Genomic DNA, 23,339 nt, shown 5'->3' on the forward strand with positions numbered 1-23,339 from the left:
TCGTGACTGTTAATAGTTTTTTATTTGAACATATATACGTAAAACCATCGATTCAAATTTATTTTAGAAACGCTTGCCTTTTAGTAATTCATCGTTGGTAGATCGAATTGAAATATATACAGAAAATAACAATGTTACATAATATGTACGATGATAAAATTATTATACTAGCTAGTAATGTAAAGTATAATTAACGCGCGTTGATACAGATGATGATGATGATAATAATAATAATAATAATAATAATAATAATAATAATAATAATAATAATAATAATAATAATGATAATAGGAATAATAATAATTGTATACGAGTTGTAGTAAAGCAAAATAAAATAATGGCGTATAAGTGTGTAAATAGTATAATAAAAAGTGACGAGAATAAATGGTCGCGAAGACTATTTGATATTTTTGTTCTTTCTCTTTTAACACGAGTATTCATTTTTGTACTCGTCTGTAGTCTTTGATCCGCATAATCGCTCAGTTCACGCTACGTTTCGTTGCTTGTCGTTGATATCGAAGAAGGGCACGAGTAATAGTAGTCTTCTCTTTTCTTTTTTCTTTTCTTAGTTCTTTCTCGTTTTCTCATAGTAACTCTAGTAAGAAGAAGAAGGAGAAGAAGAAGAAGAAGAAGAAGAAGAAGAAGAAGGTAGAACTTTCTTCATGGCTCGCGCGGTACGTCGATGCCGGTGCTGCTGGCGTTGTCGTTGTTTGCTATGCTCATCACGATACATGATGATGATCCCGGTGGTGTGGTAGTGGTGATAATAGTAATGGCGAAGTCAACGTCGGTGGCGTAGTCGTATTTTCTTCTTCCTTGGTAAGGCAGAAAATTCCAAGACGTTCATGTCTGACAGCATGGCGTCGTTCTTACGGCTATGCTTTCCGAGTTTCAAGGACGATACGGCAAGATGTTATGGAATACAGTTTGAAAGAGAGAAGAGAAAGAGAAAAAGAGATAGAGGAAGAGAGAATGAAGAAGGAGGAGCTCCAGCTCTAACCATAATCTAGCATTACGTCGAGTGGTCTCCGCGCTTGGTGGAAGAAGCACCTCGGGAACGAGTTTGTTCGTTTCGGCGGATTATCCTACCTTCAAACGTTGCCTGGGTACTTTCGTACAAAGAGAGCGAGCATATTTTCACGGTTAAAATTCACGCTGGAATCCATGCATGCGAGCTGCTGCTTTACCTACCTACCTACCAACCGATCGGCTTACCCGATGTATCGCATCCTTTTAATCTATTCGGCAACGAGAGACGATAATCGTCCTGTCAATGAGAGCTTTAAGAATTTACGTGACGTCGCTAATGCCGTGGCATTAAATCGATCGTCCTCAACTTTCCACTAGAAACGATTACTCCTCCAAACCACCACCAACACCATGTCTTTCCCCCCATCGGGTCTTCTCTATCTACTTTTCTTGTTTTATCTGTTTAAAAATATTTTTTCTTAATCACCTATAAAGATTTATTCTTTTAATTGAATATTCCAAAAGATTGAGCTCGATTTAATTTTATGCCGATAATACTTAGAATTATTTCGCTTTTTTTCTTTCCCTCTATCTCTCTTTCTCTCTATTCGTTTATTTATCTATCTATCTATCTATTTATTTTCGAATATTCTCTGAAGACAAGGTTAAAATATTAAAATCTGACCATAAGCATTATTCGACAAAAAATGTATGACATTCTAACGACGTAGTAGATTCTCTTTGGAAACATAGATACCGAACAAAAATTCATGTATATGTATTATAGTCGGTAACGCGATAGATCCAAACGAGTGTGTGCACATACCATAATCCTCGAAAGAAACGATATGAAAATCTCGAGATACGTTGTGGTTCGTGTGTATGCGGGTGAATGTGAGCATTTTCCCTCAGTCTTCCGACCTTTTTTATACTTGAATTTTAAAAGCAAGACCGCGTACGTGTAAACGCGAAATCCACCTTTGAATGAGGGCTCTTTCGTTGAGAGTAAAAGAGGAGAAAGAGGGACGAAGAGTAAGATAAAAAGAAGGTAACAGGGCGAGTGAGAAAAAGATGGCAACGGTCAACGTTTTTCGTTTACGGTAGAAAGCATTTTCCGGTGAGATCTGTGTCCAGCCGTGGCATCCGATCGTTGCATAAATATGAGGGGAACCACGTTGGCGACGAACGAAATACACACACACGCGCACTCGCGTGCGCGTTGGCATGAAAATGCGATGAAGGTGGTAGCACTCGATGACAGAGAGAAGGTGAAAAACGAAGAGGAAGACGAATGACCGTGGATCCCGAGTAAAGCTCGAATTCCCACCTCTTCTTTCTCTTTTACTCGAATCGTTTGCCCTCGGTGTTACGACTAGAGGCGAGAATTACCGAAGCACCTGCGAAAAAAAGTCACCGAAGTCCGTGCTAAATTTGTGGACCAACTGCGAGAGATAAATGGATCTGAATGTTGGAGAAACGTTTATCGTTATCAAAATTTATTACCCAACATTTGATACGAAAAAAGCTATACCTTAATCTATAATCATTGTTATATATTGAATTAGATATTTAAATAGTTTTCTTTGTTTTTATTTAAACACTGAAAATGTCGAATTATAACGATTAATATATTTATTTATTATATTAAAATTAATTGATAAATACTATAGAAATTTAAAGTGTATCACACAAATTATTATTTATCTAAAAAATTTTATTTAATAAATAGGATTGGATCTTTTTTTTTTTAATTTGCCTATATTAATATTTAATAGCTTATATATAAGGTTTGGACGTTATATAATATAGTAGCAAAAATAATAGTATTTTATACGTACATATATATCCGTCGGGAATGTTTGGCGAAATAAAAGTTCTGCGCGTTTCAGAAGTTACGTCTTTTGCCGGTTGATTTACGAGTGTATCGCTTTATCGCGGGTCATTGAGTTTATCTCGATATTCCGTATAATTTCCACGGAGAATAAACGACGAATCGTGGAAAGAAGTTTAATGACCTATGATAGAGTGACATTTATGTATGTCAGTCATATATTCATTTTCTTTTTAAATTTAAGTAGATTAAAAAGGGTTTTTCTCTTCTTTGAAAATAGATACAATTTAAATAATATATTTAACAGAAATTAGTTCCATTAATGAAAGCAAAAAGGATTCTTTTGTAAAGAAAGATTGTGCGATTTCTACGTTTCGGACGAAAGAAATAGAGAGATGAAAAATGCAGAGCTATGACCCAAATCGTACGGGAAAAGAAAATAAATTGTAAAGGTGTGATGTGAGCTAAAGGAAAGCGAAAAAGAAAAAAAAAGAAAGAAAGGAAAAGAAAAGAAAAAATAAGAAGAAGAGTCTCGACGAACAGCAAAAGACGATAAAGGCGAGTGGCTTAGAGAGAGAGAGAGAGGGAGAGAGAGAGAGAGAGAGAGAGAGAGAGAGAGTGCAACGGTTTAAATTAGTTTAATTTTACAACTACCATCGTGGTAGCATTCAATGTTCGTTTCTTAACGGCCCATTCTTTTCTTAATTGCAGTTTTAATCTGTCCGCCAGCCTCGAAAACCTATTTTTCATTCAACCACGAGACATTCGGCTCGCTAATCATTCTCCTTTTCTTTGACAACTCCCAACAGACTCTTTTTTTACTCTCGTCATCTTGTTATTCAAACTTCTCATTTCATGATTGCGAGCATAATTTTTGAGTTTAACACTACTCGTAGACTCGTGGTAGAATATTTAGTTGATATTTAAAAATAAAAAAACGTTTATACCGATATTTTTATTCATTAATAACTTAGTTATTATAACATTAATCTTTTATTAAGAGAAAAAAAATAAATTACTGAAATTGTTATTTAGTTGTACATGGAGGTATTTTTAAAATTCGCTAAAGCAAAATTTTTGAATACTTTTTCAAAACGCTAAAAGTTTGGTAGAATAAAAATTCTCCCTAATTTTCCCCCCTATCGTTGAACGTTACAAATCAGTCGCACCCCTCCACGCGTAAATTTTAATCTCAAACGCAGCTGAGAATGACATCGTTTAAAGAGACCTTTCTTTTTCTCGTAGCTTTTATTATCACTCTCATTGCTACCGTTTATTTTAAAACAAAATATTCTTTCTATCTCTTTCAAATATTAACTTTGTCAACGATAGAATGTTTCTCTTGCTTTTGTATTCATTCGAAAAAAAGTCGAACTATACCCGAATACTTTGTTTTCCTAACATTTAAAAAACAGAATGAAATAAATTGTTCGAGATATTTAAAATTCATCATACTATTTTATTTATAAACTTCACAAACATGAAATCCATCCGTTCCCTTTTCATTGTCAGAATTGTTTAAAAACGATTTTATGCAGATAATAAAATTTTTTCCTCTTCCTGTAGTACCATATATAATCCCTTATTTCCCTGTTCCTTTTTTTACCCTTTTGTCGAAAAAAAGGATCCAATTGGAGTAACAGAAAAATATCATTTTCCCGATCAAATATTTGACCGAGTCGCGAAGGCCAGTTTATTTTCATGTCGCTTTTTGACAGAACCGGACCTTTTTTAGACCGAATCTCTTCCTCTCCGATCCACAATTCCAATACAATACATTGATGAAGGACATGTGCGTAACGGACGTATCTTGCGAATATAGAGAGGACGCATACGTATGTCTGTAGTGCGTGTGTATTTGTAACCGAGAGGAAGAATGAGAAAGTACGTTCTCGCATATGGGAAGATTGAGAGGAAAGAGAAGTGAAAGAGAGAGAGAGTGAGAGGGAGGGAGTGAGAGGGAAAGATAGAGAGAGAGAGGGAAGGGAAGCAGAACTTTTGCACTTTAGCCCGATTAAATAGTACGGTCCTGGTCGGGTAGCTGGTAATTACGCAAAGTGGTCGGTGGTCCCAGCTTACTCCGCGTTTCCCGGACTCCACTTCCACTTTCTTCTCCTCCCCTTTCCCCTTCAACCTCTTTCTCTCCTCTTTCTCTGATTCGTCTCTCTTTCGCTCGAAAACACGCAAGAGCGTTTCCTTTAAAATAAGGATACAAATTTTTAGTTTCTCCATGTACCTTAATACTTTTTTTTCACCGAGGTTTCCAAACTAACGGAAGCGTGAAAGGGTAGCCTCTATATTTTCTCGTTTATTTATACATTTGTTTCTTTTTCTTTTCTTTTCTTTTTCTTCTTCAAACGTTATTTTTTTAATCAATGTAATCGTAAATATCTTGCTTTATTGACTTCTTAATAATTAATAAAATTTTGTTGAGAATATGAATGTAATATTTCAATATTTTGTCGTTATTCCGAAAAAAAGAATGAAGTAGGAGCTGTATTATTGAAATTTTATAAGATTAGATTTGTATGAAAATGTGTGTAGGTAGATAGAGTGGAAGTAGAATAAAAAAAAAAACATTCACGATATACTGACAATGGAAAAATTTTACAGCCATAAACTATCCATCCTATAACTAAGATTAAAAATATCTAACGAGATATCTTTGCAACAACGATTGCAACCGATAATATTTCTTTCTCTCTCTCTCTCTCTTTTCTCTCTCTCTCTCTCTCTCTCTCTTTCTCTTTCTCTCTCGATAATGTTATATTCTTTTCAATAAAGAGAAAGAGAGATAAAGATAAAGAAGAATAAGAAATAAATGAAAGTATATACCATACAAGTCGTAAGAAATTTTTTTTCGCACGACTGCCACCGCGAGTTCAGCATGCAAAATCGACTCGACGGCCCCCGGTTATCGTCGGTCGTGGCTTCTTCGATCGTTTCGATTCGTTTCTTATTTTTTTGCTTCTTATCTTACTTTTTACCTTATTTCGAATTATTTTCTGAGACGAAAGAGAAAAAGAGAGAGAGAGAGAGGAGGAGGAGGAGAAAGATAGATAAAAAAAGAGAGATAGATGAAGATAAAGGTGGGACTTCGAACGTATTGCAGCCAAATTTGAATCATCGGGAATAAGAGGAAACGTGAAAAGAAAGAAAGAAAGAAAGAGACAGGAAAGACAAAGAAGAGAAAGAGAGAGAGAATATAAAGCGAGTTCGATCCATTACGTTGGAGATTCGACGCCATGATGCAGAGGAGAACGCGCGATTCCATTTTGCCAATCGCAAATCAAAACCACAAGCCGATGTTAACCGCAGCGTTAGGTATATATTACATCGATCGAAATACCACCATGATACGGCTCGTATCTTTTGGACTTTAAAATCGACGTCGATGCAATCATTCCTATTTCCCCTCTTTTTTCCACTCTCTCTCTCTTTTTCTTTCTCTTTTCTCTCCCTCTTTCGCTCTCATTCTTTCCCTTTTTTTCTCTCTCTCTCTCTTCGTTTTTTATACTATCATATGTCGTCTGTATCATTGATGATTCAACGGAAATATTTTTCTAATGATCAACGATAACCATTCGGTACAAACGAGACGATAATTTTCTCAACTTCTTTTTTTATATTTAATTTCTCTCATTTTTTTTCTTTCTTTTTATTTGTTCCTTCTCTTTCGTTTTCTTTTATAATATCTTTATCTGTATTTCTATTATAGAGATTAGATTACTTCAGAATGATTTATATTTATCGATTAGATAGTTTTTCCTGGTATTGTACGTTTTTCTTTATCCCACAATGATACGTTGTCGTTGTCGTTGTTGTCGTTGTTGTCGTCGTCGACCGAGATATTAGACGAGAAATAGGAAAAGTTTTTCTTTCCGGACGACCGAACTTTTCTTCTCTTTTTCCTTCTTCAACTCTGGTAAGAAATAACACGCATTTCTAACTTTCTTTTTATCTTTCTTTCTCCCTTTTTAATACTGCCAGATAAAGATCATTGTGGTAACCTAAAGGTAAAATAATCGAGATAGAAATAGACAAAGTAAATAGGTATATTATAGTAGGTATATCATAAAAGTAAAGACTCTTTTTTCTCTTTCTCTTTCTCTTTCTCTTTCTCTCTCTCTCACTCACTCTCTCTCTCTCTCACTCACTCTCTCTCTCTCTCTCTCTCTCTCTCTCTTTCCGTTTCTTTTTTATCTTTCGTCAATAGCAACAAGCCGCAAGGCAAAAGTTCACATTCTAATCCGTTTTAAATGTTCGTTTCATAGCTTGCAATAACTAGTCACAGTAAGTACAATATGAAGGTAATAAAAAGATTGCTTTTAACTTCTCTTTTAAGATCTTACAGTGAATTCAGAAAGTAGAATACAGTGATTAGGATATATGACGCTGTAAGTAGGAATGAAACGACACCAAGCAAGTGTACCGTAGATCTTGAACACTACGAAGTAAATACATACATATCTACATACATACATACATAGATACATATCTACGTATCGTGAGAAAAGAGAAGAAACGAGATTTTCTTGGTATAGCAAACTTTTCCTTGCTGTGCAATTCGTTTAAAAAATGCAAATGTCATGCTAATCGAGTTTCCCTTGTATTCGCTTTCGTTCGTTCGTTTCTCGAGAAAAAAAAAGATGAAGATGAATATGAACAGAGAGAGAGAGAGAGAGAGAGAGAGAGAGAGAGAGAGAGAGAGAAGAGAGAAAGAGAGAAAGAGAGAAAGAGAGAAAGAGAGAGAGAGAGAAAGAGAGAGAGAGAGAAAAAAGAAAAATAAAGAAAATGATAGGGAGTTGAAAAGGAAAAGAAAAAGAAAAAATTCGTTTAAGTGCTCCCAAAACCTCGGCAAACGATCTACGCGATGTAGAAGCTTCGTGTTTTTTTCTCTTTGACCCTCTCCTCTTCCACTCCCTCCCCCTCTTATTTTCTTTTTATCTTTATTCCAACCATGTAATCGGGCAGGGCAAGAGCCCATTACCTAGTGTAGTAGCTTTGTTACGCCAGTGGTACTGTCTGAGAATTAATAACCCTACCAAGCTCACGACGTGTATCGCATTCTCCCTTCGATTTTGTCCTTTCACTCACCCTTTCACTCTTTCTCTCTCTCTCTCATTTTATCTGTCTCTTTCTCTTTTTATCTATCTATCTTTCATATATATATCGTTCTTGCTCTCACTTCCGATTTTTATATCATTCTTCTCTTTGTGAACACACGTCGTGCGTAAGCGAGTTCACCGAATTATTTGTCATTAAAAGGTGACTCAATACGCGCCATTCCCTTCTTATCTTATCAGTTAATCGTATAGTATCGCTTGTTGTAAAGTAGTAGATAGGAAAAAAAGAAAGAGAGAAAAAGTGAAAGAGAGAGGAAGAGGAAAAAAGAATTATGATATTTGAGGGAGAAGAAAAAAGAGGTTGCAAAGTAGAATGGGGTGGAAAAAAGAATATAAAGGGAGGGGAAGAGAGAAAGAGAGAGTAAATGCTTTTCATTATAAGTGCAGCACAAAATGTTCCCGTTAGCAGTAGTAGGCCCGCAAAAGAAAAAGGGATTCTGGATGGGGGAACTTCGCCACCCGATATATCTCAAATTGTGAAAGAAAGAAGAAGAAAAAAGGAGGGATTATTATGAAAAAAGGAAAATTCATTTTCTATAGGTAGTATTTGAGTATCACGCTGAATTATTGCTTAAGGGGGGTATTTTTCTATAACTCATTGATGATGATTCATATATATATATACGATAAAGAAAATGTTCTAAATAAATAGCACGCTTTGTTCGCTTTTTGATTAATATGTAGTAATAATATTCGAGATGGATACGTCTATAGAAGAAAAACATTAACTTCGATTTACATTTACTTTCCCGTTAAATTGAATAACGCAACCGAAGTTCGATCGACATTTTCAATTATAAACGTTTCATTAATATTAATGCTAAAAGATTATTTCAGACGATTATTGTTATCGCTCGACAATTAACGATCGAATTTATGGGCACTAGTGCGCGCGTGTATCTCTCTGTGTGTGTGTGTGTGTGTGTGTGTGTGTGTGTGTGTGTGTGTGTGTGTGTGTGTGTGTGTGTGTGTGTGTGTGTGTGTGTGTGTGTGTGTGTGCCCGTCGGCCACGAGAAAGGGCTGCCTTTAAAAACGAAAGATCATGCTGGTAACATAATGCTAATAGGAACAAAGACACACTTTGTTTCACGGCTTCGATATTTTATCGCATCATGTTCACAAATTTAAAGAGATAAAAAAAGATTAAAAAAAGAAAGAAAGGGTGAAAGGAAGGAAGAAAATCTGATGAAAAAGATTCGATGAGAGAGACTCATGTCAATTTGTGGGATAAAACAATGAACAACGATAGAATAGAACGAACGGATGGGTGGGTGGTTAGTTAATAAACGGAGAAGGAACTAAACTAAGTAAGAAAGAAGAAAACAATCTAGGAAAGTAATTCGACGTTACTCGAGAGAGACGTTTTTTTTTTTCCTTGGGATGAAGAAAGATTTTCGAGGTGGCTTTAAACCGTCGCATTGGTACTCTTTCGTTGTTGGCAGAGCAGATGACTGCTCGCGTCACTGGAGGCTCTTCTTCTTCCTGTTGTTGTTTTCCTTTTTTCTCTCTTTTATCTTGTTTTTTCCTTCTTTCTCTCTCTCTCTCTCTCTCTCCCCTCTCTCTTCCCTTTCTCTGAATATATTTTTTCTCTCTTTATACATACCTATCTATCTTTCTATCTTTTCATTTACCGTCTCTTTCTCGCTACAGTATCCAGCGCCGTTATCCAATGGAAATCTGCCACCAAGGTAAAGGTGGAGGGGAACCATAGGTGTGAGAAAAGAGAGAGAGAGAGATGGATGGATGGATGGATGGATGGATGGATGGATAGATGGATGGATGGATGGATGGATGGATGGATGGATGGATGGATGGATGGATGGATGAATGGATGTACGTATGGATGGATGGATGGAGAAAGAAAGAAAGAAAAAAAAGAAAGAAAGAAAAGAAAAGAAAAGGTAAAGGAAGAATGAGCCTCTCTGTGCAAAGAGGAGGATTCTACGACGGAAGACGATCCTCACTTTTGAGCCCCGTATACCCACCGGACTTTATCTTTCTCTTCCTTGAGATTTATCGACGTTGCCCGAGCCATAGCGAGTACTATTTTCCTCTCTGTCTCTCTCTCTCTCTTTCTCTTTCTACCTAACTCACCTCCTACCCCTGCCCCTTTCTCCCTCCCTCCTACTAGTTCCTACCGTACGCACTCCGTAATAACGAATAATGTCTAACAGTTAGAGACCCTCTCGTCTCTCTCGGTCTTAAGTGAAAAGCAAGCCCTCGTTCCGTAGAGGATCCTAAACCAAGATCATCGCACGTAATTGCTTGAGAAAGGAGTACGAACACACGAAGCTGTGGATAAAAATTTTTTCTTCCATCGTTATTTTTTTTTTCTTTTTTCGTTTTTTACTTTTCCTTTTTTTTACTACCGTGTTCGTATGGTACCTATAGAACATTCGTTAAGGCGTTATTCTTTTTTCCTTTATGTTATTTTTTCTTCTACCTTTTATTTTTTTCATTTTGGGGGGAGGGGGAGGTGGTTATGTCTTATTAAAACGAACGAACAAAATAAAATGACGTAGTGGACGACGAGTAAGTAAAAGCAAGAAGAAGAAAGAAAGAAAAGTTAAGGATACTGACAAAGATAAAAATGATATGAAAAAGATAGTATAGTTGAGTGTGCCAGTGATACTCCAAAAAAGTAAACATATATATATATATATATATGAGAAAAGAGTGGGAGTGGCTCGCTTCGATCAATCGATGCTTGAACGTTTCAAAGTATTTCAAGGAAAACGTGGAAGGAACAGTTACGATGGGTAGAGAGAAAACTCGACGAAAGGATAAAAGATTTCATATATGAGCACGGACAAGTGTACCTACTATGTATACCTATATTTTATATTATATACAAAAATATATATAAAGGATGGCCTATACATAAAATATTACAAAATCGAAAAAGCACACTTCTTTTTTAGTACCTATTAAATTACAAATATGTATTTTTTTTTTCGAAGATAAAATTTCATTAGAATCGTCATTCAAAACTCGATGAAACGAAAAAGATACGACCAAAATTGTTACATTCTTGGTCAAAACATTTAAAAGAATTAGTTGCAACAAAGAATACCTGGTTGTGTTAACTCATAATAAAGAATATCTCAAATTCACAGAAAGACTACCATGTACCTAAGTTTCATAAAAGGATATATAATATTTACTTAGGTTAGAACGGAATATTTTTTCGTCGACAAACATCCTACGATTTTTGTGTTTATCTATATAATAGCTATCGCATATGGCATTTTATTTGGATTACTAGAATTTAGAAAGTGGTAGTTTTTGTAAGCTACCCCCACCCCAAAATCATACCGGTGCCCTTTGTTATATATGTTAACAATATTATAATAAATAAATCCGACAATTAGCCTACTTTTAATACTTTGCATTCGTCTTATTCTTTCAAACCTTGGTTTTTTGAAGGTTTCACTTCTACCGTGTGTGATCTACATACATATTTTCTTTTATATAAAACAATCAATTCAATTTATTTTTATAAATTATGATAATAATTTCCTGTCTGAGCTCTGTATATACATGATAGATATTTATAGATACTTTACGCTATGTATATCATTGGCATTGATATTCTGGTGCTAAAATGTCGTTCGTAATTTCAGAAATTCCGTCGTATCATTTAGATGGTCCAAGTGCATCGTTTTACACATTTTTTTTCTTTCTCATTGTTTTCGAACCCTCCGGAATTCTATACTACAAGACCAAAGACGAGGAAGAAATTTTGAAAGCCGATTAGACCACGGTTACTTACTCATTCGTGAATAATACGCGCGTGAGGTTACGTAGCATGTACAGGTATATATATATATATATATATATATATATATATATATATATATATATATATATATATATATATATATATGTGTAGAGAGAGTGAGAGAGGCAGAGAGTAAAGCTACCGTCCTTACTTTTCTCCTCTAAGACAGTTTGGTATTGGGTGTGCGTGTCGTTCACGTTTAACCCTTCGCTATCGACGACCTTCGATCCATTTACGTCGTTCGGTGAGAAGGGAATGGATGCTTCAAATGTGAGCACCGAAACTACGCGAACCTAAGAAATTTTTGAAGAGCTTTGCGTGCTTTGAAAGCTTGGCATGGTATTATCTCTCTTGGTCCATGAGATTGTCTTTCAATCGATTATTTTCTTTTTTTTTTAAATCCAAAAGAAAAACAAAAACAAGTAAATTCCTTCGATCTAATCGAACTGTACTATAATATGACATTTTCTTTTTTCTTTTTTTTTGTTTCTTCCGTATACATTTTTATCATCGAAGCGATAATAATATTGATAATATCGTATCGTTAATATACTATCAACGTAAACCTGGTTATTTAATACAGCCGCATATTTCCAATATCGATGGCGTGACCTGATATTGTCATGAGCGAATATTACTACTTTATTTACCATCGATATGAGACTAAAATGAGCCCACACGTATAGCATTGCATTAGTATATTAGCACTGTATTAATATTGGATCAATAATGCAAGAATAGTTGAATATGTTTATATTGAACGTGAACGTAGCAGCCTTCTATTTTGGAACGATTTTAAATTATTATCGGTAAAATTATATGTGGTGTACCGATAAGTTTTTATTCAACGAGTTAAACATTTAATGATCTCTAATGCATACATGTTTTTATGTACGTATGTTCGTTTTTAAAATATACGAACGAACTATTTATGAATTCTCGTTACATTTGCTCAAAGACTTTCGAGTGCAAGGATTGAACTTTTCTCTCTTTCTTCGAGTTCTATCATAGATACTACAACTTCCGAGATGGAAATCTCATTGTCGTCGGTCTTTTATCGCGATTATCAGCGGATGCAAACGTGCTGCGCGATTACCAACTAACGTTATCTCTCTTGGCTCGCCATTGAAGAGAAAGGTGAAATGAAAGAGACAGCGAATGAGATAAAAAGAAAGAAAGAGAGAGAGAGATAGAAATAGATAGATAGACAGATAGATAGATAGATAGATAGATAGATAGATAGATAGATAGATAGATAGATAGATAGATAGATAGATAGATAGATAGATAGATAGATAGATAGATAGATAGATAGATAGATAGATAGAAAGATAGAAAGATAGAAAGATAGATGGAGATAGTGAGAGAAGGAGAGAGAAAGAAAGAAAAGAAGAGAACCAAGAGATGTCCGGTTACACCGATGAAAGGAGAATAGTGCAGTGCCGATTCTATTCGCGCGATGGACACAGAGATACAAGATTAGGAAACGATACCATCGTGGGATTAATTATGCGTAATGCATCGGTGCTGAGGGAGTGTGCGAACGAGCAAGCGGGCACGTGTTTGGAAACGAAGACGCATTTTGCTACGAAATGTTGAATCGGTTAGTACGATGATAGGTACATATACCATCACGGGTACCCACTATGTGGCCACCATCGGTACTATTACCAACTACTAACAATATCGTCGCCGTGCTGCTGCTGGTGCTGCTGCACTATGCACATTGCGCACACGCTATAACTCGCGTAGACATAGACCGAGCGGTGCATTCAATTATCATTGTTAACTCGTACGGTTTACAGATGTTTCACGCGATAATCACGTTAATCCTGCCGAGCGTATTAACCAGTTTCGAATGCCAACGGAATAACGAGGGGAGAGTTCAAGAAGGGTGGAAAGGGGTGGGTGAGGAAGAGGCTTCGATTTCTCGGTACAAACTCGAGAACGAACGAGAGAGTGCACGACTTAATTACAGCCGTTGGAAAAATTCGGAATATTGGATGGCCGTGCTCGATGTTCGTTCGATTGGATCTATCTATTTATCTATCTAATAGTAATAGTGGTAGTGTAGTAATGTTACTTCCATCTAATACAATGTTCAGATGTATATATCTCGTAGAGAGTAGAGAGACAGGATCAAACGAGTCGCCTTTACGAGAGCAGACGACTACGTCTATTAAGTTGCTAGTCTTCTTTCCGTCTCGTATTACCCCCGTTTGTAAATAGATTTAATCGCGATACGATCACTTCTAATCTCAGTGATTAGAACAGTTAACTCTTACCGTATAATCTAATCTCACCGAACAGATAGCTTTTCTTTGGGAATTGGAATTGTTACTTTATTTTTTTCTAAACGAATTACGATGACTAATCTCGACCACGTTATTACGGTACAACCAACATAGCAAATATTAAATTGCTACTGTACCGCTATTTTCTAACCATTTAAATTCTCGAACGTTTTATATTCATTATTTTGTTCACATTGAGAATGAGTACATGTAGATATATATATATATATATTTTATATATAACAGTGAAATACCGAATCACATTTTTCAGCTAGGTTCCTTGTATTATTAATGTATGTTTTTGACGAGTATGATGATACCCGAGTGTTGCAGTTGCACTTTGCAGGGATTAAAGCGTGCGAGAGAGAGAGAGAGAGAGAGAGAGAGAGAGAGAAAAAGAAAGAAAGAAAAGAAGAAAGAAAGAAAAAAAGATGCGCGTTGTATTAGAACAACAACGCGTGATGAAACAATACGCGTTAAAGCAATTTTCCATAGTAAATGCAAGAACGACGATGAGATGTGTTTCTCTTTCTCTTTCTCCCTCTTTTTATATTTTTCTTTTTCTTTCTTACTATATTCCTCTTTATTTCAGTCCTTCTTAGAAGCAATAGCGTAATGCACTGAGCATGCAAAAAAAGGGAAAAAAAGAAAAAAAAACAAAGCTCGTTCGTTTACTTGCTCATGAGTTTTCGCGAATGTGTATGCTTGCACTCGTCATTAATTTTTCACGAACACTATCGAGTGGGAGTCCTAGGAAAAAAGAGAAAAAGAAATATACGAAAGGAAATTTCGCGTATAAAAGACGTCTAGATTTTTAATAGGTATACACATACGTTCATTCGTTCGTCATCGCGCTTCATCTGTGTACTTCAAAATTTGTTTCAAATAAAAAAAAATAAAAAAAATATACGATCTACATACGCGTTGCGAGATCTAGTTTTGCGCCAACGAATGAAAAAAAAAGTAAATTTAGCATATATTTACAAATATATATATATACAACCATATACTACGTATATACAAATATATACATATTACCCACATGTATTTTCTTCCTAGCGCACATTTTCTCTTTTTCTTCATTTCCTTTTTCTTTTTTTCGAGAACTATGCGCGTTGTTTTTACCGAAAAACGATGTTTTCGGCGCGATGGCCCGTGCATTTTCACGATTCGTCGTGTGGTAACGCGCGAAACGTGGGTGCAACGATCGAAGAGAGAAAGAGAAGTGGAAGAGAGATGAAGGGGGTTGGCAAGAGGGGGAGGGTCGGAAAAGAGGATTCTACGCCAGAGGCGCTTTTTCGCTCTATTTCCATCTCCCTGCGTATGCCGTTCTCTTTTATCCTCTCTTCTCTTTCTCTCTCTCCCACCCCTCTTTCTCTCTCTCTTTCTCTCTCTCTCTCTCTCTCTCTCTTTCTCTCATCTTTTCGCTCTCGTGCAAACCAGAGTAGAGAATGTTTTCATTCGAAGGTATCCTATTGTGCGGCGCTCGGTAAACGCCGAAATGCTGATGCCGAAACTGTTTTCCTTTTTGCCTTCGTTAACCCACATTCACGTATACATTCGACCCACGACTCTTTTTCCATCCCCCAAACCACCCCCTCCCCACTCCCCCCAAACCCCTTTCCATCTCTTCTTTCATCTAACCCAAGCTGTACTTTTTTTGACACGCACATATATACGAACGCAAACACCTTCATTCCCTATTTCTTTATTATTTATTCGGCTCGCGGATTAAGCTGATTTATGGCATTCATTCCTGATAGGCCAGCTACGTATTGATAAGAAGAGGCTTTTCTTTTAGGATAAGATGTTGGATGGATAGTTTATATAGTTTATATTTTTCGTTTTATCGTTGAAGATATTATAATAAAGAAATCATTTAATGTGAAATATCTAGATGAAAGAAAATATATCTGTATATTGAATTTTTTGATTATTTATTATTCTATGATGTATATAAAATTATTATTTATTTCTGACAATAGAATAAATGAAGGTAATATAATATCAATCGTTTAGTATGGCATCTAAAAAATGAATATAAACAGAGGAATAAGGATAGTGGTTGAAATTCAACGAACAATGATATCTTATCTCTAGAACGTGCCGAGTGTTTTGTTATTAAAAGGATATGATTGAATAACGTATGCATAAGTATTACACGTGTGCGTGTGGATCACGATTGATAACCAAGTCCCAAGAGACAAAAGTCAGTCTCAGTTTGTAACTTCATGTAAGTAGTCTTAAAACTAGTTCAGTGATCAACTAGTGACCAACTGAGATTCTGTTGTAAATGGTGAATCGTGTGTTTCAAATATACAGTGAGTTACAAAAGTATTCATTTTGAAACAATTAATATTTTCTTGCAAAACAATATTTTAAAATTGTTATACATAAAAACATATTTCAATATTATTGTATACTACATATTATACATCTACCGTTTAGCATTCTATAGTAACTAATTAATAAAAATGAATAATTAATAGTAAAATAGAATAAAAAAGAATAGTGCGTGGCCTTCTATGCGCGATAGAAGTGAAATTCGTATTATTACGCGAAAAGTAATCAATTAATTTCAGTATATCAATAATACAGTAACTTTCTCTTAAAAACGTACACCATAACTCTCATTAAATATTCCTTGATGTAGAATGTTTAAGATGAACAAAATTTAGAAATAAATATATTACATATTAAATGAGTTTAACTTGAAAGTTTTGTTAAAAACAAAGTGAATTAAACAAGTACAAAAATAATGTATCTTAAAATCGTACGCGCGCGTTTTGATAAAACTCAAAAAACAGGGGTAATCTTTCTTCGGATTCATCGTTATTCTTGTTTATATGACTTTTCAAAGGGTACGCACATATAATGAAAATAATATTCATAGTAAATAAAATGTATTCCTTCGAAAAGTCCTATAAACAAGAATAAATAGAAAAATTTTAATTGACTTTCACAGAGGACAATGTGTCAGTTTAACAATGGATTTCGAAAAAAACGGTTCGTTGAACTTATACTACGTGCTTTTAGACTACAATATACATTTATTTCAATTAATTAACAATCGCTAAAGGCTAAAAAATAACGTTTTTTTATGAATTTTTTATAGAAACAGTTTTTATTTGTCAATTACAAGTGATGGTAATTCAAATAGAGTCTACTTTTAAGAATACAATAGTGCGTCGATCATGTAAAAATATTGATGTGCACCGCTCCTGTAGATGATCTCCCGAACGACCTCCAAAAAAAGGCGATTGGCGGTTATCTCCATTTCGGTGGTTTGGATTATCTGAATTTAAAAAATGTTGTGGATTCTTTTAAAGGATAGATTAATGCAGGTATTGGACGAAGGAATAATAAAAATTTTGATTTTTGACAAAATGATGTCTATTTGAAAAAAATGTTCCGTTTTTGACTGAAATTTTCGCTCCAAATTGATTAAAAAAAATAGTAATAATTTATTTAAATTTTTGTCCTCTGTCCAATACCTGAGGAATATAAATAAGAAGATTGTGGTAAAATTTGAGACCGATCGGTTGAGCCATTTTTGAGAAATCGAGATCACCGACTTTGAAAACACTGTTTTGAGAAAAACGCGTTTAAAATTTCAGAAGTAGTTTTCACATAGTTAAAAATTTTTTTTTCTTCAACTTTCATGGTATCATCTATTCCAGGCCATAACAGGAACCTTTTGCCGTATCGGTAGCTTCTAATAAGTCCAGCTGGTGTTGTCGTCGAGCAATTCTTCCTTCTCGCGTGCTCCCATGCGCTCTCGCGTCGGAGATCATCACACGCTCTGCGTCCTCTTTTTCGACATAAGCATGAGTTGCATTGCCTAATGAAAGCCCACATGCACTCATAAAGTACAATAATGATTTTGTACCTTTATTCAACATTCCAGCTGCAATGTAAGCCGCTATTTCAACAACTTTAGTGCCACATGGGAACAATTTTTGGAGTTATTTTCCATATTAACTGATTATAACTCTCATTATTGTTTTGTGTAAATCCACCAACACACCTTTCCAATAATTTAACGTTGCTAAAGTCTTCATAAATTGGAAATATAGCTTCAGCAACATCAGCTGGTAAAGTTGGATAATCATGGGTGTAAGAAGATAATTTGTCTGTTGCTAGAGCTTGCTGCCAACTACACCATTAACACGATTTTCACACTTATCACACACTACAATGATTTAAAAACCAAGTCCACAGGAGGAAGCATTTTGAAATTTTATTTTTCTGTCACAAGAGTTACATTTCACCTAATCACTTATCTCAGCAAAAACTTAATATTTAGATAAACAATATCTTATCTCTGCTGCCTATCGTATTTCATGATATTTTAATTCATAGGCTTATCGCAGGATCTGTTTCACAGAAATAGAATATTATAAAAAATAATAAATATGAAGTTTATTGTTTACAAAAGATTTGGTACTGGAAGTTTGGTACGGCGAAAGATTTGGTACTGAACGACTTTACACTCTGATGTGGCCTCACAAATTCAGGTATATCTCTGAAAATATTTATCGGATTGGTTTCAAATTTTCAGAGAATATACTTAAATATATGTACATTCCGAAAATGCAAAAAAATCGATTTTTTGAAAATTCTAACTGCGTATAACCCCTTAACAAATCGAAATTAATAGATATATAATTTTTCAACAAATATACTTTATATCATTTTTACTTTAATAGATATTAAATTAATTCTAATATATAAGTACACACACACACACCAAATAATACTAGAACCTTCCATAATGTCGTTCAACTGTCGACCGTTTGTGGTTCTATTTCGCTTTCTTTTTTTCATGTTGTTTCATAAAATTGTATCATTATCGTCGTTTTAAAAGTTCTACTAGAAAAATTTGGAGGAATCAACTAATAATAAAAATATTGTTGTTATCTGTTTTCAGGCGTAGTCGGAGCACGAAATCTGAGTGCCATGGAGTGCCGCAAGGGTCGACGGAAAGGTCTGCTCGGTGGGCTGCTCCTTGCATGGCTATTAACCAGCAGCGGTCGTACAGTCGTCGCGCGAAATATAGGTAAGAATAGTAAGAAAGCTTTGCTCGCGTGAGAATCTCGTCGCTTTAAAAGCGATCTAGATTTTCTCCATGCTTGTACATAGATAACTTGGAAATACGAATAGGGGGTAGCACGAGTATAGGAAATTATGTGCGCGAAAGATAGAAATCGTCGTATCTTCGTATGCATGTACATGAATATACCAAGTCGTTACACCGTTCTATAGACCCTTTTGAAACGCGATTGTTGTTCCATTCGATCGACTTTCACACGGGATACCAGTTTGCACGAAAATTGCACTACGTTCTCATAGTGTACTATCACTTTTCGTGACAAAATTAAATTATACAAGGTTATGTTTGATCATATATTATGGGTAATGAAAATTAATAGGTTTGATTAAGTTTTAATAATTTCGATAGTTAATGTTTATAACTATATTTCTCTTCTATATGCACAAAATTGACAAGTCAAATAACTGAGAAAATAAGTTGTAATAATTGAAATAATTATCGAGTTTATTTCTCATTATTTTAAGAAGGAAAACTCTTTTTTTTTTTTTTTAAGAAAATGTATTCCTTCTGATTGTTTTCTGGATGATCAATGTGTTTTAAAGCAAGCTATACTTTTTCAGGCAATAACTAGTAGATCTGAAATTGTTCAGGAAGTTTCGTATAATTTACTTCTTTAAGAGCTTGTTTACTTTTGAATAGTAGGAACGCTGACAATAATTATTTCGGGTTTAGGTCCTTGGATGGTAACCAGCCCTTGTCATAAATTATTTACCCTAAGAAACCTAATATCCTTGGCTCCTTCGACAGTTATGTATATGAGTTTTTGAAGATTTCCTACAACTACTTCATATCTGCGTTGCACGCTGGGAACAATCCATTTATTAGCATTGTGTTTATCATTAACACTGTGAAGTCATAGTTTTTAGTCTATTCGATTGCAGGTGTAACGCTTAGGTAATACTCGTTCCGACCACATATATGAAAGTGCTAATTGTAATATCGAACCAAGCCACCTATACACTTGAATATTCATTATTCAGCACACTTCTCTTTCAAATTAATATAAACAAGCGTGCTTGTATTTTTATAATTTCATCGAAAACACCGGAGAGTAAAGTTCTTTCTTTAAATCAATCGATATTCGTGTAATAATGATATTAATTGGAAATAAAAAAAAATAAGAGACGATATTTTCTAGTAGAATACGTAAAGAGAATAGGTGTATTGTCAATGTTGCCTTTAAAACGTTACAAAATTTTTAATTTTATCGATCATATCGATAATTACATTTTTCATTGTTTTAAATGAAGAAACAACCAACACTTATGTTGATTCGATAAACAAACGGTACCGAGTAAATCTATAGAAAATATAAATAATTAACCATTGATAACTTTTAATCGTATACGTTTCTGTAATTTATTTTCATCTCGTTGGTTAAACTTATCGTTTATAAACGTAAGTACGGTCATATTATTAATAACTTTGTGTAATCGCTCTTAACAATAAAAGGATTATTTTTGTTGATATTTAATTTTAATGAATATAATGTATCGTTCTATTAAATACTATAAAAAGCAAGTGATATATAAATATTGGTTAAATAATTTTCATCGAAAAAAGAATAGAATAGATAAATGTATATTTACAAATGATGTATTTGTAATAACACTGTAGTTATTAACGGCAAATAATCAATATGAGAGGACCATTATCGTATCGATTTATCTGGATGATGTAGGAATCATCTTGACGAATGAAACGCTGAATTCACTAGCAATCCTATTGAGTGTCCAATTTGGAAAACGCATCGATAGAGAGAGAGATAAAGCAGATGCGGTGAACTATACGAATTCGACGTATTTTCACGAATGCATACGGTCAAAACTGTAGAGCGCGATGGCTAATATACCAACGAGGGCTTACCGTTGAAACGTTTATCGAGCTTTACGAGTCCTATCGTTTGGGTCTACCAGTTAAAACGTGAAATCGCGAATAAAATCTTTTTTTTTTTTTCAATGACCATTCCTATGTAAACTGAGTGAAAATTTGCGTTCGTTACACCACATTTTTTTAGATTATTTTCTTTAATAAAAAAAGAAAGATAAAAAATAAATAAAAAAGGAAAAAAAGAATAATTTCAAGCAAAATATTTGACATCAATATAACAAATAGATCCTTACCCGTTATTACCACATAATTATTTATTATCATTGCAAGTATATACGTTGATTATTAAAAGTATCCTCCTCATAAAATGGTGTGGCTAATAAAAGGAAAGAAAAGTATACGTTCTCAGAATAAAGGGTGAACCAGAATGTAAAACGCAAGAGCGTAAACTTAGAAGCGTATTCATCGAACGATTATTAATGAGCTCAGTCTCGAGGGCGATTTCATTGCGTTTATCGAGGGGGTTGAGGGTTACGGAAGAGTCTCGCGTGGGTGTCGAAAGAGAAAAAGAAGAAAAAGTATAGTAGAGTCAGAGAGAGATCATTCCATTCTCTCTCTTTCTTTTTTCTTTTCTATTTCTTCTAGATTATTATACACTTCACCGAGTCCAATCCACGAGTATCGTTGGATTTCTGTTCTTTTTTTTCTTTATTATCGTTACCTATCGATACGTATATACCCTCTTACATGCTCACCCACGCGCACGTGCTGTACGTGCTTTACGTACGTCGATGTAAGAAAAGCAAAAGGATGGAAACGTTGAAATGTCTCGTATCGATTCTATCGTAATTCGAATTTGTGAAAATTCTTATTTTTATTTTATTTTATTTTTGGATTTTATTCTTTATTTATAAATAAGTATTATATCTATAATAGAGAAAATATTTTCATTCAACGCCTTTAACATTATTTTTAACTTACTTAAACACATTTTTCCTAATAGTCTTTCTAAGTCATTACTGATCTAAAGTAGTTAGAATTCTTTTAGAAAAGAAAAAAGTCTCTTTGTAATGTCATTCATTGCTAATCGAATTTTAATTGTGAACGTCGAATGAGAATGTATTAGAAAGAGAGAAAAAGAGAAAGAGAGAAAGAGAGAAAGAAAGAAAGAAAGAAAGAAAGAAAGAAAGAAAGAAAGAAAGAAAATAGAGAGGTGGGGGAGAAAGGAACATTTATTTTGGGTAGGTCGTGCCGTACATCTTAGAAAGTGTATAAAGTACCTATTCTCTGCAGATGCGGACCACCTGGGACACTGGTCACGACGCATCCTTCTCCTCCCTCTTCTCCTCCTACTTCACCCTTTCTCTACTACGAGATTTATAGGCAAGAGCGAGAATGGGGGAACAAAAGCCGACGAACGATTTACCGCACAGTCTCTTACCGTCGCATGCTTACATTCCGAGCAATTAATATTTATGTAGGACAGATCAGGAATCCTATCTGATCTGATACAATTTCAAAATGGGATCGGTTGTCTCGAACACATAGGAACCTAGGCGATAATCGTTAAGATTGACTATCCATCTTTCTCTTGAAACCTTTTTAATTGGATTTTTATCGAGATAAATATATCTATTACTTTTTCTCTTAAACAAATCTATAATTCTATAAATAATCAATGTATAATCAGTGTTTCGATAAGATTTATTTCTCACGAAAGTAACCAACGATTTAATTGTATTTTAGGATTCAAGTAAACTTCGTATCATCTACCATTCATTCATTCGTATTATCTCAAATCTTTTAATGAATGAGCTTCGGTCTTTTCAACGAGTTTGTTCAATTGAAAATTCTTCTTCGCGATTCTCATCGAAATATTAGGTCATTAAATATGAAATGTTCGATTTAAAACTGGAAAGTAATATCAAACCTATCGGAGGTTTCATACTTAATAGCATAATAATTATTTCATTAATTATATTAAACGATTAATATCTATTATAACATTCATAATATAACAAGAACGAATGTTACTTCATTTTGTTCACAGATCATTGAATTGCCGTATCACTTATTTCCACTTAGCGAATTTCCTTTTCCCTTTTTTCCCCCGTATTGCTTTTATTGAAAGAGGAAAAAAAACGCAAAGAACCAACGATACTGTAATAATAATCATCCCTTTTTTCTTTCCTTAGCAAAATTCCATTCTCTCTTTCTCTTTCTTTCTTCCTTTTTCGCTATAGCAATGATCCATGTTCCTTACCGAGGCAACGTAGATAATTTCATTCGAACGTGCCAGTAGATATTATTATGGGATGGCTGACCGCGGCCTTATTTCCTCTTTTTTTCTCTTTCATATCACCCTCGACCACCGTACTTTCATCCTATTTTCAAC

General features: G+C 34.6%; 2 protein-coding genes across 6 annotated transcripts in view; one reads left to right on the plus strand and one right to left on the minus strand.

The window, feature by feature from the left end:
* The window catches only part of LOC107074170 (latrophilin Cirl), a 284,489-nt gene that overhangs the window by 103,956 nt on the left and 157,194 nt on the right, over nucleotides 1-23,339 (plus strand). For all 5 annotated transcript variants that reach the window (XM_015335343.2, XM_015335342.2, XM_015335347.2 and 2 more), the window contains one exon: nucleotides 18,932-19,060. In XM_015335343.2, coding sequence (XP_015190829.2) covers nucleotides 18,961-19,060 — 100 coding nt within the window. In that variant the 5' untranslated portion in view covers nucleotides 18,932-18,960. The remainder of the gene's footprint in view (nucleotides 1-18,931; nucleotides 19,061-23,339) is intronic.
* On the minus strand, nucleotides 17,569-18,165 carry LOC149030949 (uncharacterized; the record flags this gene model as incomplete). Its single annotated transcript, XM_089177295.1, is given in 3 exon segments — nucleotides 17,569-17,681; nucleotides 17,684-17,951; nucleotides 17,953-18,165. Coding segments are annotated over 3 exon segments (594 nt in total), but the record flags the coding sequence as incomplete, so codon positions are not given.

This window comes from Polistes dominula, unplaced genomic scaffold (genome assembly GCF_049000335.1).
Source record: "Polistes dominula isolate Pdom_NZ unplaced genomic scaffold, Pdom_raw_medaka contig_20, whole genome shotgun sequence".
NCBI lineage: Eukaryota > Metazoa > Arthropoda > Insecta > Hymenoptera > Vespidae > Polistes > Polistes dominula.